The 27,827-nt window shown below is 39.0% G+C and overlaps 1 protein-coding gene across 3 annotated transcripts in view; it reads left to right on the top strand.

The window, feature by feature from the left end:
- Window positions 1-27,394, top strand: part of SPPL2B (signal peptide peptidase like 2B) — a 31,124-nt gene extending 3,730 nt beyond the window's left edge. The window contains exons 1-15 of one of the 3 annotated variants that reach the window (XM_063160767.1): window positions 3,342-3,465; window positions 4,252-4,371; window positions 6,399-6,581; window positions 7,283-7,372; window positions 7,727-7,866; window positions 8,677-8,819; window positions 9,650-9,746; window positions 9,903-10,019; window positions 11,490-11,571; window positions 12,365-12,439; window positions 12,573-12,635; window positions 13,975-14,074; window positions 15,028-15,105; window positions 17,336-17,564; window positions 18,477-18,612. In XM_063160767.1, the coding sequence (XP_063016837.1) occupies window positions 3,373-3,465; window positions 4,252-4,371; window positions 6,399-6,581; window positions 7,283-7,372; window positions 7,727-7,866; window positions 8,677-8,819; window positions 9,650-9,746; window positions 9,903-10,019; window positions 11,490-11,571; window positions 12,365-12,439; window positions 12,573-12,635; window positions 13,975-14,074; window positions 15,028-15,105; window positions 17,336-17,517 (1,563 nt within the window). In that variant the 5' untranslated portion in view covers window positions 3,342-3,372 and the 3' untranslated portion in view covers window positions 17,518-17,564; window positions 18,477-18,612. Of the gene's footprint in view, window positions 1-3,341; window positions 3,466-4,251; window positions 4,372-6,398; window positions 6,582-7,282; window positions 7,373-7,726; window positions 7,867-8,676; window positions 8,820-9,649; window positions 9,747-9,902; window positions 10,020-11,489; window positions 11,572-12,364; window positions 12,440-12,572; window positions 12,636-13,974; window positions 14,075-15,027; window positions 15,106-17,335; window positions 17,565-18,476 lie in introns of those variants that run through there. The other 2 variants (XM_063160765.1, XM_063160766.1) reach the window with 2 other exon arrangements.
- Window positions 27,395-27,827: the final 433 nt, after the last annotated feature.

Below are 27,827 nucleotides of genomic sequence, written 5' to 3'. Positions count from 1 at the left end.
ATTGTTTCCCATATGCATAAAGCTGTTCAATTATGGGAGAGCTCCTACAAAACTGCCTGAAGATTTTGGAGGGAATTGTACATGTAATATTCAAAGCTAAAATCCTCCATGTTTTGTTTGTTTATCTAAGCCCAGTTAGACCACGTACAATAAGCAGGGAACATTCTTTTGTTCTTGTCTTTTGTGTGTGACTGTATTTGCATCTCTGTTATTTGTTACTCTTCAAAATCAAATTCAAGATAATAAGTACAGGTTATTTTTCTAAATTATTTGTTTCTGTTGTTTAGGTGCTATGGTTGGATACCTGAGATATGAGTTCTTGTTTCCTCACAGCATATGCACAGTAGTGCCTGTCTTTCTGCACAGATCTCTTGGAAACTTGCACTGTGCTCAAGTGGCTTAAATCTGCATTGAGCTAATCGGTGTGACCTCCCCTATCAGCATGCTTCAGGACAAATGTCATTGCCTCTAAAGGACTGAGTTAGCACTCATGTTATAAAAAAGGGAAAAAGTTGCTGCATATGTTAACAAAGACCATTTATATGCAGAAGAGCTAAATATAAAAATCTCTACCTCCTGTGTATTTTTACAATGACGTTTCTTTACTGCTTTGCTGACATCTTGCAGCAGAATGCCATCATTGCCTCTGGGCACACTGTGTGTGTTAAAGAGTGATTTACAATGCAGGTGGTAAAAACTGGCACAGTGTAAAATACTAGTAAAACACACAACTCCTCACTGTGTCCAGAGAAGAGGTGGGTGTCCCATCCCTGAAAGTGTTCAAGGCCAGGTTGAACAAGGTTTGGTCTGCTTGACAATTTCCCAGCCCATTGCCAGGGATTTGGACAAGGTGACCTTTAAAAGTCCCTTCTAACCTAAACCATTCTGTAATTCTCAAAAGTTTTCAAAAAAACATCTTTTTACCCTGAGTGTCTCCTAGGGATGCATGGTAATTTCTGTGTAGTAGGGTTTGAAATAAAGAGGGAGAAATAAATCTGATGGATTGTTTTAATGGATTTTTGAACAAGCACGTTAAGATACAACATTTTTGCTGACTCCAGTCATCTTTAGCATCTTGTTGCTCGGCTGCTACATGAAGAAACAGATGTGTTAGGTGTATTTGTAAGAGTGTAACTGCATAATTATCATATCATTGGTGTGTTTAGGTTAGGAATGTTAAACTAGATGTTGACAAATTAGTCTGTCACAATGTTCTAATTAGTAGCAGCGATGGTTAGGGATATGATGTTATATTTATCTCCTGAACAAAGTTTCATCAGTTCTGGTAGGCACAAAGTGATTTCCTTGGGGAAAGCTAAAGCAGAGCAATAGACCAGTTAAACATATCTTCAGCCAATGACTTCAGTTTTGCTTGAGTGCTGGACAAGAGAAAGAGAGAAGGAAGAATGGAAAGGAAGGAATTGGATGTGTGGGTATGAGAGGAGTATGACACAAAGGGGGATGGTAGAAAGATAAGATGGTTGTGTGGGGAGGGGGCTTGTTTGTTTGGTTTAAGGGCATTTTGGTTGGTTGGTGTATTTTGGGTTTTTTGCAACTTCCAAGTGCTAAGTGCTAGCAAGGATTAGTGAATGTCCTCAATAAAATGGAGAAGCTTCCCATTACAATAGGAAACAAATGCTCTGGGAACACAAAAATGATAAGAGGAAGAATCCAGTCACATTGACAGTGTCTGGTGTTCCTTCAGACTGGATTTCCAAATCAGTGAGCTGAAATAGTGTTTTGAGACTGCTGCATTTAATATGCGGTCAACTTTTTCCTGACTATCTAGTAGCTTGTATGAAGCTAAAATACAGATATGATTTGCATTTGCTCTCAGCATCATCCTTTTGTAATCTATTACCAGACAGCACTTCTTGAACATTGAAATTGCTCTGTAAGAGCACTGTGAGGCTCTAAAGCAGCAACTGAAGATCAACAAGACTCTCCTTCAAAAAGAAGCATTGCTCTGGGTTTGTATAATTGAATTACATTTTTAAAGTTAGGTTTTTTCCTGCTTTCTGAGCACTACATTTGTATGTGAAGCATTAAAATCTTTTTGCAGCAGCTGGTCAGATCTTAATCTGAAATTGAATTTTTAATGTGTTGATGTTCAAACCTGACCAGATGGCCACAGAATGCATATAAGCAAACTTCACACTGAGGAGCTGATGTTCAGTATTTTGTATAAAGGAAAGACGCTTCTGATTTACTCTTTTTCAATGAGTGGAGATGGTGCCTGACAGTCCTCCCAAGACAGAGCCTGCAATCCCTGTGTTGCTGCTCTGAGGAGCAAGTGTCCTGTAGACTTGATGGCTGATTGGTAAAGTGATGATGCTCTGATGCCTTCTTGTTCAAGCAAGGACAAGAGCCTCTTGTCAGAGAGAGAAGCACTGCAAGGGACCTGTTTGCCACTCAGAAATGGCCAGGAGGATTATTTCAGCATCCTTAGAACACTACAAACAGACCTCATCATACACTTTGTGTTTCTTAACCATTTCCAAGATCAGGGAGGATTTAAAATTATTTTGACTCAGTTAATACAAGAATGAAATCAACAGTAATTAAAGGAAACTACCACTAGTGTTAGGGGAGTTGTACATATTTCCACTGTTATTTTGTCTTCCTGATTCCCTGGGTAAACTAATCTCCTAGGACTTGGGGTACAAACAGACAAAAGTACTTTATGTGTGTGTATATATATATATATATATATATACTCTTATAGATGATTTAGGTTCAGCTTTTTGGATGGAAGATGAGGAATATACCTAGTACTCACAAAATTGTGTCACTATACACAGGGAAGGGAAGGATAGGGGCAGATGTTTAAAAGAACAGACCTCATCATGAAGAATGAGATTTGTGTAAACATCTGTGTTAAGGATGTGTTTGCTAGTACCTACTTGAAAGCCCCCAGATCTTCCAGTTTTGCTGGGAAATGGCCTGGTACAATCTGACCTAACCAAAATAATGAGGAAATTACTGTGTTGGCTGTGGGGGGTTTTTTTGTTTGTTTGTTTGTTGGTTTGTTTTTTTGGTTTGGTTTTTTTTTGTTTGTTTGTTTTTTTTTTTTTGCAGGGATGGGAAGCTGAAAATATTTGTGCTAAAATCAGCACATCTTGCAGTTAGGTGTAGTGTAAGCAATTCACTGAACGAGCAAGTTACATACTGTGTATCACAACTGAGATGTCTAAAACTGGTAGATTTGCTGCATGTTACTAATTTTATTTTTTGCTGTAATTCTTGTTCTCTTACTCCATGTTACTACAGGATCTGGGTTCTGTTATCTCAGTTTCCGTGAGTTCTTCAGGAGAATTCTAACATGTACATGATGCAAAAGATAGCTAACCTCTTTATAAAAATGAACATGAAATGCTATGGGTATGGAATATCTCTTTGTTGAATCATCTGCCTGGTTGTGACCCCTTGCAAACCTCTTGGGCATCTCTTCACCAGGTGAACAGGGTGAGAAACAGAGAAGGCCTTGACACTGCTCACTGTGCAGCAATGCTAAAACATTAGTTTGTTATCAGCATTGTTTTGGGCACAAAACTAAAGCACTGCACCATCAGCTGCTATAAAGAAAACTTAACTCCATCCCAGCCAGACCCAGGACAGGCCTTTAATTATAAATATTAGATATGTAATCTCACTACCTACGTTGTTGCAGACGTCATTGGAGTTTTGACAACAGTGACAACTGGTCATTGAAGCAGTGATAAATACATGCAGTAGGTAGACTTTGTGTACTACCCAGGACACAAAAAGAGCTGCTGCTGCTTTGGGGTCTTGCCACATCTTCAGCTAAGGTGTCCAAGGTTGAGTTTTGGAGTGAGACAAATTTAGAATTGATCATTATTTCAGGCTGTACTTTCAGGAGTTGGTATCTTATTCATAAAATCATGAAATGCTGTGGTTATATCTATATGTGCACCAGTGTTGTTTGAGGTTGGCTTTTTTGTTTGTTGGGTTCAGTCTTTTTTCTTTAAACACATCCAGTATTGTTTCATCTGATTCTTTGGCCAATTGCTGTGTAGGAGGGAATCTGCCTAATGTAGCTAAAGTCTTTCTTTGAAGCATGATGGAAATAATAACAAATTCCACTGTACTCCCTGCACAGATATGGAAACTTTTTAGACTCTTGTTTTTCTTTAAAAATACAAAGCAGGCCAGTCAACAGCAAGTTACTCCCTTCACTTCTGACATTTTATGTAACCTAAAGTTCTTGTGAAATTTTTGTTACATTTTCAGGTGTACTGTGAGTATGGGATGGTACATGTCCTTTCAGAGAAGGGGAGCAGCAAAGGAAAAGACTACTGTATTCTCTTCAACTCTCAGTGGGCCCATTTGCCACATGATCTGGGTAAAGCTGTAAGTACCTAGCTAACTAATGACAAAAAATGTATAGAAATGCCTTTGTTACAAGGAAACTTCTGATTTTTTTAGTTGGATTAGTAGAATTTGAAGCAACCGCTTTGTTTGTTCTGCCTAGAAAGTGTTTTATCTCCTAAGATCACTGGGCAGTGCTAGGATGGCAATGTTCATTTCCAGGCATTGTGCAGAGATAATGACTGTTACTGTTCAAAACAAAAATACTCCTTTTCAATGGTGTGATCAATGAAATTCAAATGGCACATACCTGGGCTTGCAAAGGAGTTTTTGTAGTCAGCCTGGTACAAGAAGATATCACATGGCTTTTCTTATATGGTGACTGTGGCCTTTAGTGCTTTCTCAGTGTAAAGTGTAATATTAGGTAGTCATAAACTATGTCAAGCTTTTGCTGCATTATTCAAAGCTGTATGAGCTGAAAATGGAGTAAATTCTTCACTGTTTTCTGTGAGACAAAGTTACTGGCACTGAATGATGAAATCAGCAAACACACTTTGAATGAGCCCCACAGAATTATTAGAGTTCCTTACCAGTGTGTAGGCAAGTCTCAGTTACTTCTGGTGGGTTTATTGCGCATGTAGATTAGTCCCTAGATACATCAATAGTTGTCTTTGCCTTGTATAGACTCAGCTGATAAATTCTTGCAGTTGCCCTGACTGTGTAATGTGAATCAGCACATGCATGACTGACTGTGGTACTTGTGAGACTGTACTCTGGACACCTTGTTTAAATCAGTCTCCTAAAACTTCACTAGATTCATATCTCAGTAGCTCTGCAGGAGCCAGTACAGTCCAGAAAGCTTGCACAGGCTTGGGTAGTGTATGCTACATCCCTTGCCTGTCCCTGTCTCCTTCCTTGGTTCTTTCCTGCTTTTCCCTTCTTTCACATTCTTGCTCCTCCTCCTTCAGTCCTGCAGCAGTACAGTTCATTAACTGAGGCTGTGCAGTGCAGCACTCTGAGCTCACTCTGCATTTGTGTTGTGCTCTGTGCTCTGAATCTTGCCTGGCCAGGAGTGTGGGTTGGAGCATTTCACTGTCTCCAGAGGTCAGGCTGGAGACAGCAGTTTTCTGAATAAGGCAGAAGCTCCTGACAACCTGACACTTCCCTTTCCCTCCTAAAACTGTAGAGTCCATTGCACAGGTATTGTATGCTGTACCTGTGGATTTTTAATACAAACTGTTCCAGTTTGTCAGGTTAAAACTTTACCTTGACTCTTCTCAAATCTGACAGCTCACCTCAGCAAGGGCTGAGACCTGCTTCTCTTAGCACAGCTTGGGTGTCTGGTAGATAATTGCAGTTTTCTGGTAACTTGCAAATAGAACTGGGCAAAGATGCTAGTGCTTGTTTAGATTTTGCAAGGAACAATTCATGCCAGTGTTATTTCTAAAACCTTGAAGTGTCTTTGAGATGTTCTTGTAGAAACACACCAGATTAGATGCCTTTGGGTCTGAGGAAGGGCAAAATTAAGGAATTGGGACAGGCTTGCAATGTCTCTGGATCACAAGTGAGAGAAGTAGCTTAGAATCCAGTATTCAAGTACTTGGGATGCAAAATCTCAGGTCACTGGATACAGTAGGTTTCAAGATGGAAGTTTATTCCATATGCTTCTGTACTTTTCCCCAGCCTGTTTTGTTTTCTAGCTGTTCATACTCTCTATCATCCCAGCCTGCCATTCTGCTACCCCAGCAAAGATAAAACCTTGCTGTACTCCTCCCACATCCTGGCTGTGTGCATCAGAACAGCAGCAATGCTGAAGAAAATAAATGCAAGTGAAGGTCATATCCCAAATTTTATTACCAGCAGAATTCTGTACAATAAGGTAAAACAAGGCAGGTCCCCACATAATAGAGAAGACTGCATTGTTTCAGCTTTCATTTTGCTCTGAGAATAGTCTACCACTCCATTAGTAGAAGGTTTTAAATTACTCTTTAGAAACTCTGGCTTCTGCTCTTGACTTCTTTTATTATTTTATGTTATATATATGTATTTAACTAATTTCTTTTTTTCAGTCACTGCTGCAACTGCAGGATCAGACAGCATCTGTTTTGTGTTCTCCTTCTGATGTACCTCATGGAGGATTTAATAATCAAATCCCCATGGTGATGCGAGGAAATTGCACCTTCTATGAGAAAGTGAGGCTTGCTCAGATAAATGGGGCCCGTGGGCTGCTGATTGTTAGTAGAGAGAGACTGGTAAGTTGCTTTTATCTTCCTATGCTGCTGATACTCCTCTGATGCTAGATATTGTCTTGTCTTCGGTGCACATTGCTGGTATTTGATGTTCCTCTTCAAAGTAAATAATGCATGTGTGTTCCTGCATGTACATATGTTGCATGGTTATGTGTGGAAACCATACATCTGATGGAAGAAGGAATGAAACAAGAATCCTCATTTCAGCAGGAAGGGTTGGCACGGAGCTCATGTGAAATTCAGTTTAAGGGTTCAGGATTATCCTTGTTCCAAATGAAACTGGAGTGAAAGGATGAGGTTGGTTTGTGACTCTATCATACTACCACACTGAATCTAGTGCTTTAGATTCAGCTGGAGCAGCCACAGCATGTATTTTGTAAAATTAGTAGTTTTGAAAATAAAATTAGTAGGTTTGAGTCTTGGTCAAAACTAGAGGCACACATCAGTCATAAACCTGTGACCCTGATGTGCAAAAAAGCTGCTTGAAATTTGGTTGCTTCATTTTGCTGTTACAGTCTTACATTACTTCTGTTTTACTGGGAGCAGGCATATATTTTGACTTTTGAGTGTTTGCTGTCACTCAGTTCCCTTCTAGAGTATTTTTCAAATTAGCCAGAACAGAATTTGCAACTTTAACCCTTTTGAAGCAGTAGAAGTATTTGCAGAAATAAACATATTCTTACCTGGTCTTAACTGTCTTTCAGGTTCCTCCTGGAGGTAATAGGAGCCAGTATGAAGAGATTGATATTCCTGTGGCTCTGCTTAGCTATACTGATATGTTAGATATTGGCAAGGTAAACTCGATACTAAAAGCTCTCATTTATATTATCTCATGTAAATGAATCACTGCTCAACAGTATTAAGTCTGCCTTAAGAGTTTTGAATATGTAGAGAGTGTATTCATGAAGACTGCATTATTGTGTTTTGGAAAAAAAAAATCTCTTGGGAGGTTATTTCTCATCTTTGGAATAAAATCAAAATGCAGCATGATGCTGGAAATAAATATCACTAACAGAAGAGCCAATAGATGGCTCTTATGTGTTTATAACAAAGCCTGATTCTGAGGTTGCTTAGTGAAAATTAGGTAAGTGAACCTTTGCTAAGGTGGATTTTTGGATGTCCTTCCTAACTTGTAGTTACCTCCGCAGAGTTTTGGCAGCTCAGTGAAAGGAGCAATGTATGCACCAAATGAACCTGTGCTGGACTACAACATGGTGATTATCTTTGTCATGGCTGTGGGGACTGTTGCAATTGGAGGCTACTGGGCAGGAAGCAGAGATGTGAAAAAGTGAGTAACTAAATGCAGTATACCAGTTTTCCTGTATTTTTCACAGAACAAAAAAAAAAAAAGGTGGTGTTTATGTAAGCATCACCTGGCAGCTCTGCTGGTGAGGTTAGGAGACTCTAGGGAAAATGCTGATGTGATGTTTAAAAGGCCCTGAGCCTTGCATTGGTTTGGTCACTGTAGGAAATCATTAGAGTTTAAATTGCCTGTCGATTTTTTTAGGATTTTGCCATGTTAAAAGACCAAAAATTTGAAAAGCTCAGAAAGAAAATGATTAAGTAATAGGCTTCCCTTTTGCAAAAATTCACCACATAAATGCTTTGTAAAAAAATAATAAAATTTGCTTTTACTGCTACAGGGCAAACCAAATTGATTGGATGGCTCATATATGCTGTGTTTGTTACCAACTTTTAAATGAAGTTTTATGGTTACTTTTTGGCAGCAAGTGGGATTGGGAGAAGGCGGTCATTGTCCCACACTAATTTTAACATTTATTTTGTGTACACAACCTGATTCAAGGATTTCTTCTGAAGTTAACAAATTATTCTGTGGTAGCTTTCAAGATTCAGTTGAGTTTTAGCAAATGAAATAGTTCTCTAGATAAGTTAACACAGCAGTTACTGGTTTATGCATTTGTGTTACAGCTGATGTTCATACCTCCATGGAAAATACAGTGCCCTACTGACTTGAGTGGGAATCAAAGCAGGCACTGGTGTTGTTTCAACCCCTTGTGGTTTTTTGCTGAAGATTCAGCATCCTTGTGTATTTTGTTGCATAAGGAATGAACTGATGGTGGCCATTTTACTCTTTCAGGAGATACATGAAGCACAAGCGTGATGACGGGGCAGAGAAACATGATGATGAAACAGTGGATGTGACTCCCATCATGATCTGTGTGTTTGTGGTGATGTGCTGCTCAATGCTCGTCCTCCTTTATTTCTTCTATGACCACTTAGGTACTCTTAAGGTTGTATTTGTATTGATACATCTTCAATATCACAAGGCTGACATCATTCAATGTACACTTTATTATGAAAATAATAATGAAACATCTCTCTTCTGTCATGTGTCTTCATCCCAATATGATTTAAAATACTGTAAGAAAACTCACTGAGTAGATTCTGATCCTTCTTTTTGTGAGGTCGATCATAAAGCTTCTTTCAAACATTAAAGACTATTAAGTAGATACAGACTTAGTATTTTCCACCTTTTATTTTTGTTAAAGGTGTTCTCAGACCTATTATTTCTCTCTATTATTGTTCAGTTGGAAGTCAAGACAAGGATCATTTTTTTATCTTTATAAAGATTATAATTTTCTACTGATCACTTACCAGATTGACAAAACATGAGAGCCTATTGCTTCTTCATATTTTTGTGGAAGTAGTGAAACATGCATCCATCCCATTTGTATTGATTCATTTTGCTACTTAGTGACTTTAACAGTTCCTTATAATGCTCTTGTGTACTCATAAAGAGAAGATAAATGCTTCACCATAGGTTGCCTTTGAGGCTTATGACTTACTTAAGAAGATTAGGATAGAGGTTTTTTACTTTAAGTAGGTATTGCATAAAGTACACCTGAGTAAAAGGAGCTAGAATTAGATACTTAAAGAGCACAAATCTAATCAATCATTTGAAGTCTCTGTATTTATCTTTCACTGTTGAAATGCAAGCCTTATTTCTCATTTAGTCTTACTGACTATCTGTTCTTTATTCAGTCAGGAGGATATGCAAAATGCATTTCTTGCCTTATCCTACTTGGACTTAATACTTTTTTTCCCCTCAGTCTATGTTATAATAGGAATATTCTGCCTGGCTGCCTCGATTGGTCTTTACAGCTGTCTGTCTCCCTTTGTAAGAAGATTCCCCTTGGGAAAGTGTAGGTATGTGGCAAATTTCAAACTTTTAATAGGGAAACTTAGATTTTTATACTTTTGGGTAGGTGTGGGGTTTAAAAGGTGGCTTCATGCTTCAAAGTGTTGATAAAGGAAGAGGCTATATACATAGACAACTGTAGCTTTGGTGTGATTGTTTTTCAGAATCCCAGACAACAACTTGCCATATTTTCACAAGCGTCCCCAGGTCCGGATGTTGCTCCTGGCAGTGTTTTGTATCTCTGTCAGCGTAGTCTGGGGAATCTTCAGAAATGAAGATCAGTAAGTGATCTGTGCTAAAAATTGTAATACACTTTATAGTATAAATAACTGGCATCCACAGAAGTCTACATGTATCCAGAAATTAGGAATGACAGGAAAAAAAAATAGAGACATGCAGAAATTCTTAGTTGTTCCTTAGGTACTTCATCTTTTTCTTGTTCATTTAAATTACAGAAAACTGTCTCTTGTTAAGCTTGCATTTCTCTGAGTCTCAGTCAGTATTCCGATCTCTTTGACTTAAGACAGCTTTTCAGAAGTGATATGGAAAGTTGGACACAAGTTGTCAAACTTATGTCTTCATGAGAATAAGAACTGGTAAGATTGTCAGATCTTTAGTTTCTCTCAGCTTTCTTGTACTAGTCAGTAATTCTCTACACCCAGTGTTGCTATAGTACCTAATTGTAGCAGGTTCTTACCACTTTTGTTAGAGGTGGATCTTTTACAGAGTGTTGTGGTTTTGTTTTTGTTTGGGATTTTTTACCTCTTACCTCACTCCCAGATATTCCAGTTTTCCCATATATACAGGTTGTGTTCATCTTCTTGGTTCATCTCTTGGGGGTTCAGTATTGGAACTGAAATGCTGGCTGTGTTTCTGTTGATGATATCAAAGATTTCTGACTTGTGCTTTGAATGCATGCCAGTGCTTTTGTGGGATCTGTGTTCTGTGTGGACCAATCAATGACAGAACTCAAATCCAGGATTCATCAACTCTAAAAGACCCTTTAGAGAGATAAGTATGAGACTGAGGAGTACAGCAGTACTATAGAAATGTTCCAAAGTATTTAGGACTAGGAAATCCATTTTCTGCATGAGAGCTGATGTGGGCCTGAGTGTTTCCTGCAAGAGCTCCATCAGCAAGTACCCATGTATTGATCCAACAGCACCATCTGTCATTGTACCTAGACCATAGCAATTTTTGGGAAACTTTAGTTTGTTTTTGTCAGATCCTACTTGTTTTTAGCCCTAGCAATTGAGAGTAAAGCAAAGAGCACTTCTATACTCAACTTGCAAAACACAATTGAAAACCAGGCCCAGCTGTAAATTTCCCTCAGCACACAAGGGTGCATGTCCCACACCTATATAGAGGACAAAGGACCCCAGCACTTCCCACTTTGGTATCCACTGACCTCATGCAGCCAGTTTTCAGTCCACCTCACTGCTCATTCAGCTAGTACTTCCTCAGTTTCTCTGTGAGGATTTTATGGAAGATTGTCAGTGGAAAGCCTTACTGAAGTCTAGATAGACAATCAACAGGTCTTCCCTCATCTCCCAGGCACTTCTTTGTGGAAGGTTATCAGGTTGATGAAAAACAACTTCCCATTTGCAAACTCATGCTGACAACAATGTCGATTTCAAGCAAGTACTTTGAATAAAAGGGTTTTTTCTTTGTCCCTTGCCCCTTAGTGAGGACAAGGCTTGGTCTGTTTTTCCTGCTGTTTCCTGCAAAAATGTTACTTTTCTCTTTTTAAGGTGGGCCTGGGTTCTGCAAGATGCTTTAGGAATTGCTTTCTGTCTTTACATGTTGAAAACAATTCGCCTGCCTACATTTAAGGTATGAAAGTTAAACAGAAGTTATAGACTTTCAGAAGAAAGTTAAAGAGAATTTTGCATGTATGTGTTTGAGCAGAGGAGTCGCTTATAGTGGAGTATATTGTCTTAGAAATGCAATTCCATTCATATGTCAGCATGGGAAAAAGGGATTCAATGAGTATAATGAAGACCCAGAAGTGACATATGATTGTTCTGTAGATTCTGTAGAGTGTTGACTAGCAAATCAAGCACCACCTCTTTATTTATGTATTTGGTATTTGGGTATTTTGTTGGGGGGGGGGGGATGTTTGTTCTGATTGTTTTGATTTTGTTTTTCAAATTGATATGCATCAATCTAGTGGGCTTTTTTCCAAGTCTTTCTGACCTTAGTCAGTATCCTAAGACACAAATTAGTATTAGTCATTTATTTGCCCCTTAAGCAGCTCTTCAAACTCTTGTTTCAAATTATCTTCACCTATAAGTTTGTATAGACTGACAGTAAATGGTATGTGGTGTTTCAAGCTATGCCCAGTGCAGAGCTGCTTCATATTTCCCAGCAAACTCAAGTGGCACCATTTTCAGACTTTACACGATAAAGAATTTTGGGCAATAACATGTAATTTTGTGTTTTATTATATATGGTGCGTACAAGACCCTATTCCTTTATCTAAAATATTTAGGAATTAAGAAAAATACATTACTGACTTTTTTTAGTCTTTGCAAGCTTTTTCTTTTAATAGCCTTCTAATTATTAATTCTTTGCTGTTTGCTAATGCATTGTATGTAAATACCAAATATCTTGTCTCTTCCTTCAGGGTTGTACCTTACTCCTCCTGGTTCTTTTTGTGTACGATGTATTCTTTGTATTTATCACACCTTTTCTAACAAAGGTAAGTAAGGTGCTTCTCTATTGCCTGCTGCCCACAGAGCAAAGTGTAATGACTTGTTTCTCTGTGTGTTCCTAAATGATCCCAGAGCTGCTGAATGAAGTGCTGATTTACAATTTTCCCATTTTTTCTTTAGACTGGGGAGAGTATAATGGTGGAGGTGGCTGCAGGCCCATCTGATTCTGCCACTCATGAAAAGGTACTGCATGTTGTCTGACAATCTGGCACTAGCTTTCAACTATTACACTTTTAACTTCTCTAAAATTCAAGACCACAAGGCTGAAATGAAGATGTCAGTCTGAAAAGAACTTAATATGGGAAGAAGTGCTCCTGAATGTTAATTCTGGAGGGGCAAAGCAGACTTATAGTGGTTCATCACACCAGCTTTGGTTTTCCTTTATCTTTTTTGACAGGGTTTCAATATAAGAAAGCTGGTTAGCTCAGCTTCACACAAACATGACCACATCTGTAAATATTAACTTGTTGCTAATTAAGCATGAGCATCTTTTCCTAAAGAGATTAAACATATAATCAGTCTGTCTCTTCTCCCTCCTTCCCTTTTTTGACATTTGCTTTATGAAAAGCTGAGGCTGTAGGTAAAAGAGAGAAACACAAATTGGAGACAGAAGAAAACAGAAGTCAGTGTTCAGTGGGTTTTCACCGTTGGACAGCAGCCAATTGCATGAACACCTTACAAGATGTGGCTGACTCAGGGAGGAAAGTATGTGAGATGTAGGAGATAGTGAGATATAGTGAACAAAACAAAAAAAAAAAAAACTAATCAGTAGGAAAACTTAGTTATGTTAATTTAAGGATTAATTTGATCTATTTCAGCAATGAATGTAATAGTGTCATGTGGGAAAGTAGCAAAGAAAATACTTGTTGCAGGATGTGGATCAATCCATACAGTCCATACTAATTTCTTTGACTTCTTTTGTTCTTCTCTCCTGTACCCCTTTAGTACCCCTTTGGATTCAACATTATGTCATGAAAGTCATGAAAGTTTAAGTATATAAAATTATTTTGGCACTAATATAAGAAAAAAAAAGTTTCTTTAATGTATTGTAATAAAGAAAATACAGGTTTGCAATGAACCATTGCATACTGTGCCTCACATTGCAATTTATGTAATAAATAGGAACACAGGGAAGAGTCTTTAAAGTGATTTGAAAAATGACTTTTTAAAATTATTCATGTCTTGATCTTCTGAGACTTTTATTGCACCCAGGTGAATGAACTATATGAATTATTTCCTATGCATGTAGCAGCTTACCTAAATTTTGTACATACCTGCAGCTAAAGCAGAGTTGACACCCAATTGTATGTGAAAACTTTGAAGTTAACTTAGTATTTAGAAAGTATTTCATTGCTCCCATCTTAAATGCATTTTGTTAGTTGTCAGTAATATTGTATGTAATGAATGTATAAAAAGATCCGTTTGATGTATTTGAAACTTGCACTTTGAGTACAACAGGAACAAGTTCTGGTAGGTAGTGTCACTGTGCTTTTCATCAGATATGTGTCTCTCTCATTCCAAGCTCCCAATGGTCCTGAAGGTTCCACGACTGAATTCCTCACCATTGGCTCTATGTGACAGGCCTTTTTCTCTCCTAGGATTTGGAGACATTTTAGTTCCAGGTATTTAGCATGTTAAAAATTTTACATGTTGCATTGTGATATTAGTTTATTCTTCTTGTACTCCTGCTTCAAGTGGTGGGTTTGATTTGACTACTATAAACCTGATAAATTTTCAAGTATAGGGGTTTTTTGTGCACTATTCACTTTTTCAACAAGAAAAATGCACATTAATCTCATGGTTCACTTTCTCATGCAGTGATGTCAAGAAATGTAGAGAAATTGCAGGACTAGATTTAGCAGCTGATTCTATACTATAAAGCATATTTGATAGTGTGGTGATAGAGGAAATTATTTGTCCACTTGCACATGGGTTAAGTGCAGATGCCTGACCACTCAAAACTTCCTAACTGTTAGTCATACTGCACCCAGTATTTCTGCCACACTTTATCCCAAATTTGATTTTAGATTGTATGTAGAACTATCCCTGGCATCACTGCAGATGAAAGAATTATGTGCCTTCTGGCTTTCAGATTTCTTCTGCAAAATAATTTGTTTACTTTCTTGTGTTTTGGGAAATATGAACTCTGTTATGCCCATTAGTCTCCCATCCTCCCCCCAACCTGAAGCAGGCATAGTCATTAACTATAAAATTCTACTGTCTTCAGTACCAGCTCGAAGGGCTGAACTTACTCTTGCTCTTGTTGTCAACACTGTATTTTTGCAAATGTTTAGTAGGGGTGAGATGACATTTTTATCTATGATCTGCATGTTTGTAGCTGTGTATTTTACTTTTGGAGTGCTTCCAATACATGGGGCTTGTACCATCAGATAACTGGTTTGTAAATTGTGCAGCCTCCTGGATATGTTGTCATGGTGCTTATACACAGGGTGCCAAGAAAGTTTTTTGGGAAAAAAAGTTCTTGCAAGTTCCTAGCTGGTTTGATGGCTTTATTTTTATTATTAAGTGTGTGACTAGGTTGAAAGCATATTGTAACTGTTCTTTCTTTTCCTAGGCTTACTGGTAGCCTATTGCCATAGGTTTGATATTCAGGTGCAGTCATCCAGAGTCTATTTCGTAGCCTGCACAATAGGTATGTACCACAGTGCCACCTGAGCAAGACCTACAGGAGTGGCTCCCTCTAAAAGCATGTCATCAGTCTTGCATGGCATATTTGGGGGCTTTATCCTGTTCCTCCTTTTATTATTAAACAGAAACATTTAGCAAAGTGCTTTCAAGGCTAGATCTTCCATCACCAAACTAGCTGATGTTGCTTTTCTGAGCTGTTTTGCCTGCCTTACGTAAGGGCTGCCAAGGGTCTCAATGTACCCCTTGTAATTACACTATTTTTACATATACTCAGCTACTCATCGTGGTTTCTTGATTTATGAATCTTTGAGTTTATTGTGCATGAGAATTCAGGTTCAGGGATATCATCCTTTGACTTTGTTCTTAATTTCTTGTGTGTTCTTAAAATCCATAACCTATGATTTAGGGAATTTTATTATTATGACTATAACACCTCTAGATAAGTTTTCTTTAGTTTGTAAAATCCATGGAAGTATGTGCCATGAACATAAATACTACTGATGAACAGGATCTGACAGATTCCTGTTGTCTTTCTTACAATGTACTTTTGCTAGCAAAGACTTCGAATGCTTGCAGTGAATGTTATGAGAAATTGTCATTAAAAACTTCTTTAGAAATTATTTTGGAAAAATATCTAGGTTCATGGACACTTCTAGCAGGGGTAGAGAGATGCTTTTATTGATGTTCCAAATCATTGTCTCATATATAGTAAAACAAAATTGTTGTCTTATCTGGTACTTTAAAAATATGTTTGCAGAAATCGGAAAATGTTTTATTGCTAAAGAGGCAGCAGTGTGCTATTGCAGCCATGAGAATGAGCCACATACAGGGCTGAGTTAGCAAGATGTAGTCAGCAGTTATGAGAGGAGTGATTATTTCCTCAAAATTTGTCACTTACGACTGAGTTGAGCAGGATCCCTGGTGCCAGACAAACATTGACATGCTGGAGTAAATCCAGTGGAGACTGTCAGGATGGATGAAGACTGGAGCACAGGGTTGTAAAAAGAAGAGAAGGCAAAGAGGAGATTCTGTTGCTTCCCACAGCTGCCTAATGGGAGACTGCAGAGAGGACAGAGAGGCTTTTCCTACAGGTGTGAGGCAATGCACTTCAATCATTATAAGAAACAATAGGTAATAATTATATATACGGAACTCTCGATAATAACAGAATATGCCTCTGCCCAAAATAACATTCTCAACAGCTGTAAAAAGTTATTGATTATTCCAATCACAGCCCTCTGAGATCATCAAGTCCAGCCAAGCCCCCAGGACTGCCAAGCCCACCTCTAACCGTATCCCCAGATGCAAAATCCATACATCTTTTAAATCCCTGCAGAGATAGGTATTCCATCACTGCTCTGGGCAGCTGTGCCAGGACTGGAAAACCTTTTTGGGGAGGAAGCTCTGCCTAATATCCAATCTAAACCTCCCCTGGCAGAACTTGAGGCCATTTCCTCTCCTCCTGTCCCTTGTTCCCTGGGAGCCCACCTGGCTGCCCCCTCATGTTGGGGTTGTGGAGAGTGAGGAGATCCCCCTGAGCCTCCTTTTCTCCAGGCTGAGCTCCTTTCCCAGCTCCCTCAGCTGCTCCTCTCAGACCCTTCCCCAGCTCTGTTCTCTTCTCTGGACAGCCCCTCAATGTTTTTCTTGAACTTTCTGAAGAAAAATCTGGAATCTGGATCTGAAGAAAATGTTAGATTAAGTTCATTGTCTGGAAAATGTAATTAAAAATAATTACATTATGAGATCCAAGCTACTTCTGTTCTACTAAATAAATTTTGCCACATTTGTGCAGAAATTAAATAGAAAGTAATAAAAACATAAAACCTAGACCAGGCTGGCTTCTTTTTTTTAGCTGTCTGGCAGGATAGGAAGAAACAGCTAAAGCCAACCCAAACAAGAAGCACATTATAATGGTCAAAATATTTGTCTGTATCTGCTGAGTTCATAAATATAATGCACAATATTTCATGTATTTATTTTGCTTAAGGTAATTATTTAATTGTACAATATGCACTAGGCCAATCACACTACTTTCACATGTTATCAATAGAAAAACTGTAGTATTCTATGTTTACATGGTGTAAATAATGCTAAAGAGGCCTGAAAAACTTCTGGAGATGTACATATTGCTTAAAAAAATTCCAGTGAGAATGCTCCTTTAGCCAATTATTTCGTTGTGCTTGAGCAAAGCTATATCTGAATAACTGTGTTTTGCTGGGTTTGTTTTCTTCCAGCATATGGCATAGGCCTTCTTGTGACCTTTGTTGCCTTGGCACTGATGCAGATGGGCCAGCCTGCTCTCCTCTACCTGGTGCCCTGCACTCTCCTCACCAGCTTGGTGGTGGCCCTCTGGAGAAGGGAGCTTGCCATGTTCTGGACGGGCAGCGGCTTTGCGGTGAATACCAGTTTGATATGAGTGTCTTCAGGAAATGCTAATATTATAAAAACCTAACTAGAATTAAAGTTGAGTAAAATATTGCAGTATTATCACACAAACACAAAGATTTTGGTTTTGCTTGGTTGTTTGCTTTTTTAAATATTTTTTTTTTTTTGCCTCAGTAAGGTTTTCTGGTTTTTGCAGTGTTTGTGGCCTCTTAAATCAGAGTAGTGAAAAGTAAAGTAACCTTGTCCATCCTTGATTCTGCTAAAATGTTACTCATTTGATCTCTCTTGAAAGTATCAGTAGTAGTAAAAGATGATAATATTATATAAAATGTGGGGTTTAGTACTATATAAAATATACCCTTAAAATGCTTTCTTCTATTTTTTCATAGCATATTGTTTATGAAGGTGGAAATGTAGTTCAGTATTGTAAATTATCCCTTTGTTTCACTGTGCTGCAAGTGAAATTAACTTGATTCAAAAAGGAATAATTTCTATCATGCATTATTTTAGTTTTTGAATACTTACTAGAAGGCCAAATCTATGAAGCTGGAGGTTCCCCCAGTGAGTTTTATTTTATTACTCAACTATTTGTGATAACTTTCACAAGCTTGCACTAGAGAAATTAATTTAATTGTTGGAGATCATCTGAAATGTTATGTAAAAGTTGTCAGTTCTTGTACAGTGATAGTAAAGATGGGCAGAACTGGATAGTGGCCAAGGACCAAGTGCCTGTTGCTGCCTTATCAGCAGAGCACGTCTGAAACTGGTGAGGAGCAGTCACTCAGAAAGCAAACACTTTTCTGGAAGGAAAAATTCTCCTGGTGTCCTATAAAACACAAAGAAAGGTTAATGTATGCATCTGTCCACTGCTGGAGAATGATAACAGAGTTGATGGACCTTTAATCTTCCTCTTGTATGACCATTACCTTGGATAACAGGACACAATAGTTCTTGTTTTTCATCATTTTGACTGTGATCTTCCATTTACAGAAAGACCTACCTCAGCCTCCTGTGGTTATAGCTCCTGTCAACTGCCCTCAGCTTCCCAAAGACAGCAGTGTGCCAGCCCCTCAGCAAGACACAGAGCAAATGACCAACCCCACCCTCCACGCGGAGGAGCTGCACGGCTCCGCCTCGGCTGAAGAGGAGCTGGCTGATACCAGCACAAAGACAGAGCAGCCAGAAATCTCTGTGGCCCACAGTGAGGAACCAACTGCTCGGAATAAGGATGACCTTGAAAGCAAATGCCTAAATGCAGAACAAAACCAGTTGGAATAAGTGATGTGATAAGAACTCCTTAACTTTCCCTCACAAACATACATAAAACCAGTATGTATTTAGGACTGGTTTAGTAGGGTTTGCTTTCATTGAGGAACCTCACTAGGAGTCTGATCATCAAATCCAACAAGGAATGTTCTGTCTCCAGCTTTGGTACAGCTATATACTTAAAACACCTTTCTGAAATATGGTGCTCTCCAGGAGTTCTGATGTGTGGGTTTCAATGATCGCTGTTAGTGAATGCCTTTGACCATTTGTTCCCTTTGCATTAGAGCAGGGTGGCATCAAGAGTCTTTATTTACTCTGTGCTTGTATGGCTGTTTCACTGCTTCACCATGATGTAGGTTAACATGGAGGAAAAGCATTGAACAAGTCTGCTGCAATGCTTACTTGAGATAAATATGGTCTGGTTGTTTGGTTTGGTTTTTTTTTTTTTTTTTTTTTTTTTTTTTTTTTTTTTGGGCACTTTCCCTATTGTCACCATTTACTTTACTTCTCCTGACTTGTCAAAGCCATTGATATAAGGGAATGCATTATTATAAACTGACATTCAGGAAATGCAGAAAATGGGTAAATTACCATTACTCCTAAAGGCTTTATGCTACCATGATGCATTAAATGCATCTCTTAAATTTTTGTCTTTGTTTTTACTTCTAGGAACCTGAGCTACTAGTCTAGTTTAAAAGGCAGGGTGAGTAGAGCTCCAGGAAGCTTTCTAGGCATTCATATGAACTCTAAGGGCTCTGATAATAAACAGGGTTGGTCACAGAATAATGCCTGGAAACAAATGCATATTAGGAATGTTTAGAAATAAAATATAAGCCAAATAGGTGAAAAAAAAATTAGGTAGTAGCACTATACTAAGCTTAACAGGCAGCATTTTCATTGGGAAAATGTTAAAGCGCAAATGTTCTTACGTTTGGGGCTTTGAGCTTCTATTTGTTCTTCATTCAAGGAATATAATTGCGATTTCTGATTCTGAGGAAAATAGTCTGATTTTTCATTCCCAACAGAGCACATATGGTGCTAGAGACAGGTGTGATTTAAAAGCTACTTGCTGCTCAGTAACTTACCAACTGCCTAAGTCATGTTTTGTGTTTGTCCCAAGAACAGCCAAAGCATAGTCTGTCAGGTTCTGGAATGAACCTGGGAGCTCACTCATTATTTTGTCATTCTTGCTACATTGTGAAGGAATTTGTGAATTTAAAAATTTTGGAGTGCAGCTGGTCTTACTTCATATTCCTGAAATTGTTTGTTTTCCTGTATAACATGATTGAGTCTTTCATGCATCAGCTTTTGTACATAGAAAGATGATGGGATTTGTGTATTACTTGTTCCATCTAAGTACATTTGGCTTTATCAGAGGAGTCTGTTCTGCACTTATGTTGCAATTCCAGAAAGCCTCAAACACTTCACACAAAAACTGAAATAGAAAATTGAAGTATTATAGGATCCTTGGATATGATTCCAGATTGTGTGGAAGAAATACTCTCAAGTATTTGGGAGCCCAAAATGTAATTCACAAAAGTATTGTTGCAGTGATGCAATCAGAGGCATTGCTGTTGAATTGAGAGTCTCCACTTGGCATGTTGAGTTGGACTTGAAGGGCTCTCTTTTTAAGAATGTCAGTTAAATATCAGCCATTGTCTTTTTGGCTAGATCTTCCAAAATTTTGCCCTGGGCTTTTTGGATGAAAGCTTTTGTGGACATTGTTTCTCTAGAATTGAGCAGCTTTCTCTAAAACCACACTCTGGCTTCAGAGTTTTACCAGCTTCTGCTTAAAGCTTTGAACCTTGTCTGATAGGATGATTAATGAAGTTTCTTGGAAGGCTCCCTGGGTCCAATGGCCAACACAATGTTTCATTTACAAATTGCCCTAATGGAAGATAGTACTAAAGCAATCTGCTTTTCAGTCTTCTCTTCAATGGACCCTTACTTTGGCCAGCAGTAACCTGAAGCAGTTATTACTAATAAAAAGCAACAGAAACATTTTACTTCAATTAGCTGGATTATGCCTTAAGTCTTTGTGTAAGTATGGTTATTAAATTAAGAGAGCAATCTTGTGTTTAAATAAGAGATTGACAAATAGCAAGGTAAGTTGGAGACTGACTCAAAGTTCTATTGGTTTTTGCCTTGATCATCTCTTAGTCAGAATGTTGTTTGGAGTAGCTTTCTACATATTTAAAGCCAGTAGCTTTCTGATGACCAAGCATTAGGTATTATCATCTACTTGAAAGTGTACTTTCACATTTGTTCTCCTGTGTGGTTAGGAAACAGTTTATTTCAGATTGTTCATAGCTCAGTTAAAACAGAAGAACTGGTCACACTGAACTAGGCATTTCACAGTTGTATTCTGGACTTTCTGCTTCACCTCAGGTTTTGAGGAATTCCCATCTATTTTTACGTGTAATTTTTTCTCTCCCAAACAACAAAGAATGCAGGAAAAAAAATCCCAATTTCTTCTCAGTGCAGTACCTCCAGTTAAAGCATGTGAAGTGGTAACAATTTACAGACTTTGACTATCTCAGTACTGTACAAATCAGGTGACCCTGGTGCTCCAGTTTGGCTGTGACTGTTTGGACCCTGATCCTTAGGGCAGATCAATCCCTTCCATCAAACAAAAGGCTGTATTTTTTTATCTTTAAAAAAGCTCCCTGTCCAGCTTAATTTAAAACTTAATGTTGTATAGGAAAATATGCCTATCAGTTCAATGTGACTGACTCTGATTTTATTTGATGATTTCCGATACACATTCCACACCAAACTTGAGTTTTAATATTTAAAGTAATTAAAGTAATATTAATGTTAAAAATAATGTTTATAGGCTTTTTGTTTATGTCTTTCACATACTAAGCCTCATCTGTCTAAAAATTCAGTAAGGGTTCTGTTCCTGAGAACTTGTATTTGTTCAGGGGAAGCACTTCTTTTAGTCAGAAAAAAAAAATAAATCCAAACAAACAGAAAAACCCCAGTAACAATCAACACCACTAAAACAAAAATCCATCTGAGAAAATTTGACTCTTTGCACCACGTAATGAGGGTCAGATTCCTTCCTCAGGTGTTTGTTTTGGTCTGTTCCCTGCTGAAGGATTGCCCAAATGCAGCTGAAGGTAGAGTGGAATGTGAAAGACTTTACTGAGGATGACAAGAGAAAAGTATCTCAAACTCTCTTTGAATTTTGCGGATTTTACTTTTCTTGTCAGAAATGAAGAGCATTTTAAATGAAATATATAAAAAAGAAACAAAAGAATAGATTTGAAAATATATTTTATGTTTACCAGTGGCACTAAAATAAAAGTGCATCCACATATGTAAGAATTACACTTGTGAAAATATTAAACGTTTTCTCTAAACTTGGACAGATCCAGACAACAGAAAATCTGCTGCACAGCCTATTTTCCAAAAGATTTATTAACATACTTCATAGAAAACTTCATTTAGAAAACTGTTTCCATATTTCTTGAACATTTTCCATGGTCTTGGATAATTGATCAAGCTTTTCCTTCGGAGGATGATGCTCTTTCCTTACAGTACCCTTCAGTATGGCTCTTGTTAAGAGTGTCTTGACTATTCTTCAGCCATGCACATTTCAGTGTTTCAGCTTTGATTTTTGCCTTCCTGCTGCATTGTTCCAGCTGGGAACAGATCATGACTGCCATGGTAGTGCCTGTTGACTTCTGAGTGTGCTGGAAAGTGGTGCTGACATTAATGAATGCTGCAGTCATTAATGAATTTATCTGCCTCGGGGACATGCTGTGAATTTACCTGCAGCTCTTTAAAAAAGCCAATACTGGATGTTTGAGAACAGTGTTGCCTTGAAGTCAAAGCTCGTGTGCGCTGTTTTAGTGCAGGATCCAGTGCTTTTGTTCTTGTCTTCAGCCCCGTGGCTGTGTGTGTGTTGATGTAAAGCCCATGATGCTTCTTTTTAACAGCAGCTTCATTGACTGTCCATGAACAAACCAGAGTGTTTTGTACATGCTTTCATCATTTGGTGTGTTATTTGTAGTGTACTGAAGGCTGAGTATGCTGGCCAAGCAGCAGTGTATACTACTAATGATTATCAACACTTGCACATAGCACATTGACACAAATGTGAAATACAGACATACCAGTAGATCCAAATGCACATCCAAAGCCTGCAGAGATGGTGCTTTTTTCCATGACAAGTATTATCTCTGATATTTTAAAAAGAATGTAGGTCTGTGTCTTCAGGCAAATGAGGACAGGAACTATTTTCAGTGGTCCAGAAAACATCATCAACAAGGAACAATTAATCTTTAGGTATTCTAATCTTTCATGTGGTTTCCTAGCTGGGGCAAGACATGAAGAACAGAGCTGCACTGAGCTTTTCAGTTTAGGTTTTTGCCAGTGGTGCTGGGTAGGGTGGAGAAAAGGAAAAAACCTGAAGATTAGTCAGAAAGCATGAGGAGACACTGAACAAGAAAGGCAGTGGAAGAGTTTACTACAAAGAGATCTAAGGGCATGATAAATACCCAAAAATCTGAAAGGCTGCTGCAAATTGGGAAAACAGTTTGTCAAGTAGGGATGACATTAGAATTAATAGACTTAATAAGGAAATTTTGGTGCTGGCAGTAGGAAAAATCCAGGAGTGGCTGACAGGGGAGGGGCTCAGCAGGACAGGGCAGTGCCCAGGGCATGAGCTCCCTTAGTTCTGCCAGGAGAGAACTGAACCACGCCAACCAGAGCCATTTCATGCTGCTGGCAGTTGTGGCCAGCCACCAAACCCTGTCCTCCCTGTTGAGATACAGTCTGAGGGTCAGGATTCCTGGTTTTAATGAAGTTATAGCATGAACTTCATCCCAGAGTACTCAGCTTATATTCATGAATGCTGTCAGGGTGTTCTGTACCAACTGTGATAGACAGTTCAGGTCTTGGGAGACAAATACTGCATTTTCTGCTACTTAAAAGTGATAAATCTTCTGGAAAGCCCATCAATTTTAGTCTTTTTTGTCTTATGTTTAATTTGTTGAATTGCTTCTGACAGCCTGGAACATTTTCAGAACAAGACAGCTTTGTGTGCTACCAGAAGCTTCCTTTGGCCAGTGGCATAAAAGAATTTTCTTTTCACTGATCCTCTCTATCATCTCTGTCAATGATGTGCTCTTCTGTGAGGGTTCCACCTTTTCCAGTTTTGCAGTTAAATATTCAGATTATGTGGAATAAAGATGGCATTTTGCGATCTGTAGATTAGTGATAGGTGATGAATAATGTGTTTAATTTGGATTTTCTTGAATTGGGAACTAGTGTACTGTACACAATAATCTATAATTTCAGGAACTAGCAGAGGACTTAACTTCATGTAATGGAGGGGCTCAGGCTTGGTTCTGTTTGCCAGAAGCTGTTGGTGAGTCCAGCAGCCAGGGGTTACAGGTGCACAGGCTGCTGCAATTATTTGGAGCTACCTTCCTTAGGTGAAGGTGGCGTTACAGTTTTATCCAATTTTCCCATAACATTTTTCTGCATGTCAGCATGCAAGTTTAGCTCCAGATGGCAAACTTCATCCAGGTGTTTGTCTCTGAAAAATTCTGAGATGATGTGCTAGCTAGATTTTTTTTTCCTGAAGAACTGCTTCCTGCTGACAGTCATGCATTGTATGTTGTGAACTGACTTTGAGTGTTTCATGTAAATATTGGTCAGCTGAAAATATGCAGAGACACGCTTTCAAAGTAAACCAGCTCATAACCATCTTCTGCCCCATCCCTGGAAGTTCAAAGCTAGGTTGGATGTAGCCCTGAGCAAACTGAATCTAGTGGATGGCATCCCTGCCCGTGACAGGGGCTGGAATGAGATGATCTTAAAGGTCCCTTCCAACCCAAACCATTTTGTGATTCTAAGGTTCTATCCTAATGCCTAAAAAAATTGATGGTGTGGGCTGGCAGGAGCCCTGCAGTAGCCAACACCTCATAGTCAAGAGCTGCTGGAACATCTCCAGCCCTGAGAATGTGGCACTTGGCATGAGCAGCAACACCCTGTAATGCAGCGAGGGTTCCCAGAGCCTGACCCTGGGGGAGGGCTGCACACAAGAGTCCTGTCTGATGTTTTCAATACACTAACTTCTTCCTTGAGCCAGAGGTTTGGAATGGATAGAAATAGCTCTTCTGAAACATATGTCTGTAGTCAAGAAATTGCCATAAACCTGCCCCTTCTCCACTGTGGATCCAAGCCTTGAGCACTGGGATGGTGGGGAGCTGGCGCTGTTTGAGGAGGAGCACGGTCCTTCACATACATTCCCCAGCAAGGAACCAGAAGAGAATTTTATTGTTCTGCTCTGACTGAAGTTGTTCTGATTTATGTTGAAGAAAAACTTCAAAGTAGTGGTTCAGGTTTAGTTTGACAAAGTAAAAAACAACCTATAGTGGCACAGTTTAATTTGGTTTGGATCATAATCTACTTTTTTCATATTCAGTAGTGGAGACTACAAAAAATGTTTCTCAGAGATGTTACAGCAGGCCCTGAGCTGGCAGGAGGCCTGTGTGGGAAGCAGGCTGGCTGCTCTGATGGCCAGGGAGTGCTGTGCTGAGCATGTCACCAGTGTGTCTTCAGCTCATGCTTTGCCACTTGTCTCCTCCAACCTTTTGACTCCCATTGAGAGCCCCACAGCCAGCGCTGGTTGTGGGAGAGCAAGAAGGAATCTCTGTGTCACAGAGCACTCCTGGTGCTGTAGGAAAGGCATGAAATGGAATTGACCACTCTGCTCAGCCTGGGGCCCGCGCCACGTGCTGCATTCCTCACGGGGCTGAACACGCAAAACCTCGGTCCTAAAGCCACTGATGGGAACTGTGAGCTCTGGTACTTTCAGCCTAGCAACACAGGAAAGCAAAACCTAAGAAAAATCTGAATTTACATCCCTGCCCATGGATGCTCTGTTCATTGCTGACCATGTTCCTTCAAGGCTGGAGGAACTGGGGTCTGATAGACTTCCAGCAAGCCACGAGCTCCCTGTGACCCCTGCTAGTGTTACTTCACTAAAACCAAATCAGAAATGCTTTGGATGTGGATTGGTGGGAAGCTGGAAGCAAAAATTTCAAGCAGTATAAAGATGATTTAGAAGTTAAGACCCATTTGGAGGCTTGACAGTAGCTGCTTTTAGAGAGGAAGTTGATTCTTGGAGATAACATTATCAGCCTTAAATGTCTGGTGTCTTTGTGGAAAGACTTTGTAATGGTGTTAAAATAATAGTATGTAGGATAGTATATGAAGAGTGCAACCTAGAAGATTGTTAAATTTAGCACTTGCAAATGCATCTGTTTACCTCTACATATGTACGCATGAAGAATAAACTTTAAGCTCATTTCAGGTTCTGAAGGGAAGATTTTCTCTTAATCCAATGTGATACATGTTTTTGCTGTTGTAAGATCTTCTATGCAGCTTGGCCCCTTAATCATTAAAAAAAAAAAAATTAGAAAAAAATCCACATTAAAAAACACCCCCTCCCTCCATAAAAAGAACAGCTAAGGAAGTTGGCCAGTGTGGGAGACTGGTATGAAAACTTACTTGGAGTATTTTTCCTGCAAAAAAATTTTCAAACCCACAAGCTATGGAAATGAAGTGCAGATGGGACATAAAGAATGAGGAATTTAGTTCTCTGTAAGGATGTAGTCAGTGATGCTGATACAATGAATGTCATTCCCCAAGTCCCTGGTTCCTATCTTGTCTGTCCTTTACCTGTCAGTCAGTCTGTCAGTGCACACACTGTGTGGATCAGTCCCCAGCTGGAGCTGATTGTGGGGTTGGTGATTCCCCATGGGAAGAGGGTCCCTCTCCCCTAACTCAGGCTACTACTTGATGACTTGCAAAATTGTGCATATTGCATGATATCTGCAAGGATAGATAAATCAGTAATTCTGTGACTTTTGTCTATGATACAACTATCTTCTACCTATGGTACCAAGATATTTTTTTCTGCTGTTATTGTTTGCAAGTAGTACAAAGAAGAGACTGTGTCACCTCATGGATCCCTTCCTGTGCTGACACTAGGAGAGAGCCATTGCAAAAACCAAGGGAAAAAGCAAGTTTGTTCCTAAGTAGTAAAAAAACATTTTTGGCAAACATTTCTGTTTTTCCAAAACTGTAGGTCTTACCATAGTACATGCATCTGATTTTCAGTTCAGTCTGGGTGGCCTTTTCCCACCCTATGTCTATATGGATCTTTATGGTTTTGATACCAGCCCTCCCTCTGGCTGAATTACAGCCTTCTATCCAATTGCACAGCACATCATTATATATATCATTTTTTTATATGTAAATACATTGTATTACATAGGATTTCCAGAGACCAGATGTAGATTAACTTTCCTTCTGTGATGTAACATGGAAAAAACCTATTTCAAAATTAACAAGGATGGCAGAGTCTTAAGACAAACAGATGGGAAATATCCCAAGGGTTTCTGCAGAGTTAATTTTCTGTGGAATAAGGAAGCCCGATTCGGGCATATATAGATACAATGAAAGAAAGCAAACTTGAAATTGGTCAGCTAGTCAAATTGCAGGCGTTTAGTTTTTTCTTTCTGTTTTGCTTTTAAAAAACACTGGAATTTCCTTTAGTCTGTTTTAGTTTAAAACTGTAAAAAATTTCTAAAAGTGTCAAATAAAGTTACCTAATTTTTGAACTGAGTTTTGCTATTTTATATCAACCTGAAGTTTGAAACACTTTTTTTTGTTTGTTCTGGGATGTGATAAAATGTGGGTTGGAATTTAAAGTTCACTGTGTGCAGCTCCCACCATGAGCTGGATTCCGTGCAAAATTCTGAAAACTTGCTCAATACCAGAAACAGTATTTGACATCCCCACACGGTCCACACAAGTAATTTCTTTCCCTGGCTTTTGTAACCCTGACAGAATTCCAGAATAGTTTGGGTGGAAGGACCTTAAAGCCCATCCCATCCCAGGCACCTCCCACTGTCCCAGGCTGCTCCCAGCCCTGCCCAGCCTGGCCTGGGCACTGCCAGGGATCCAGGGGCAGCCACAGCTGCTCTGGGCACCCTGTGCCAGGGCCTGCCCAGCCATTTAAAGTCGTGTGATCACTTATACTGATAAATTTGG

This window comes from Melospiza melodia, chromosome 7 (assembly GCF_035770615.1).
Source record: "Melospiza melodia melodia isolate bMelMel2 chromosome 7, bMelMel2.pri, whole genome shotgun sequence".
Taxonomy (NCBI): domain Eukaryota; kingdom Metazoa; phylum Chordata; class Aves; order Passeriformes; family Passerellidae; genus Melospiza; species Melospiza melodia.
This window is presented reverse-complemented; position numbering and strand designations above follow the sequence as displayed.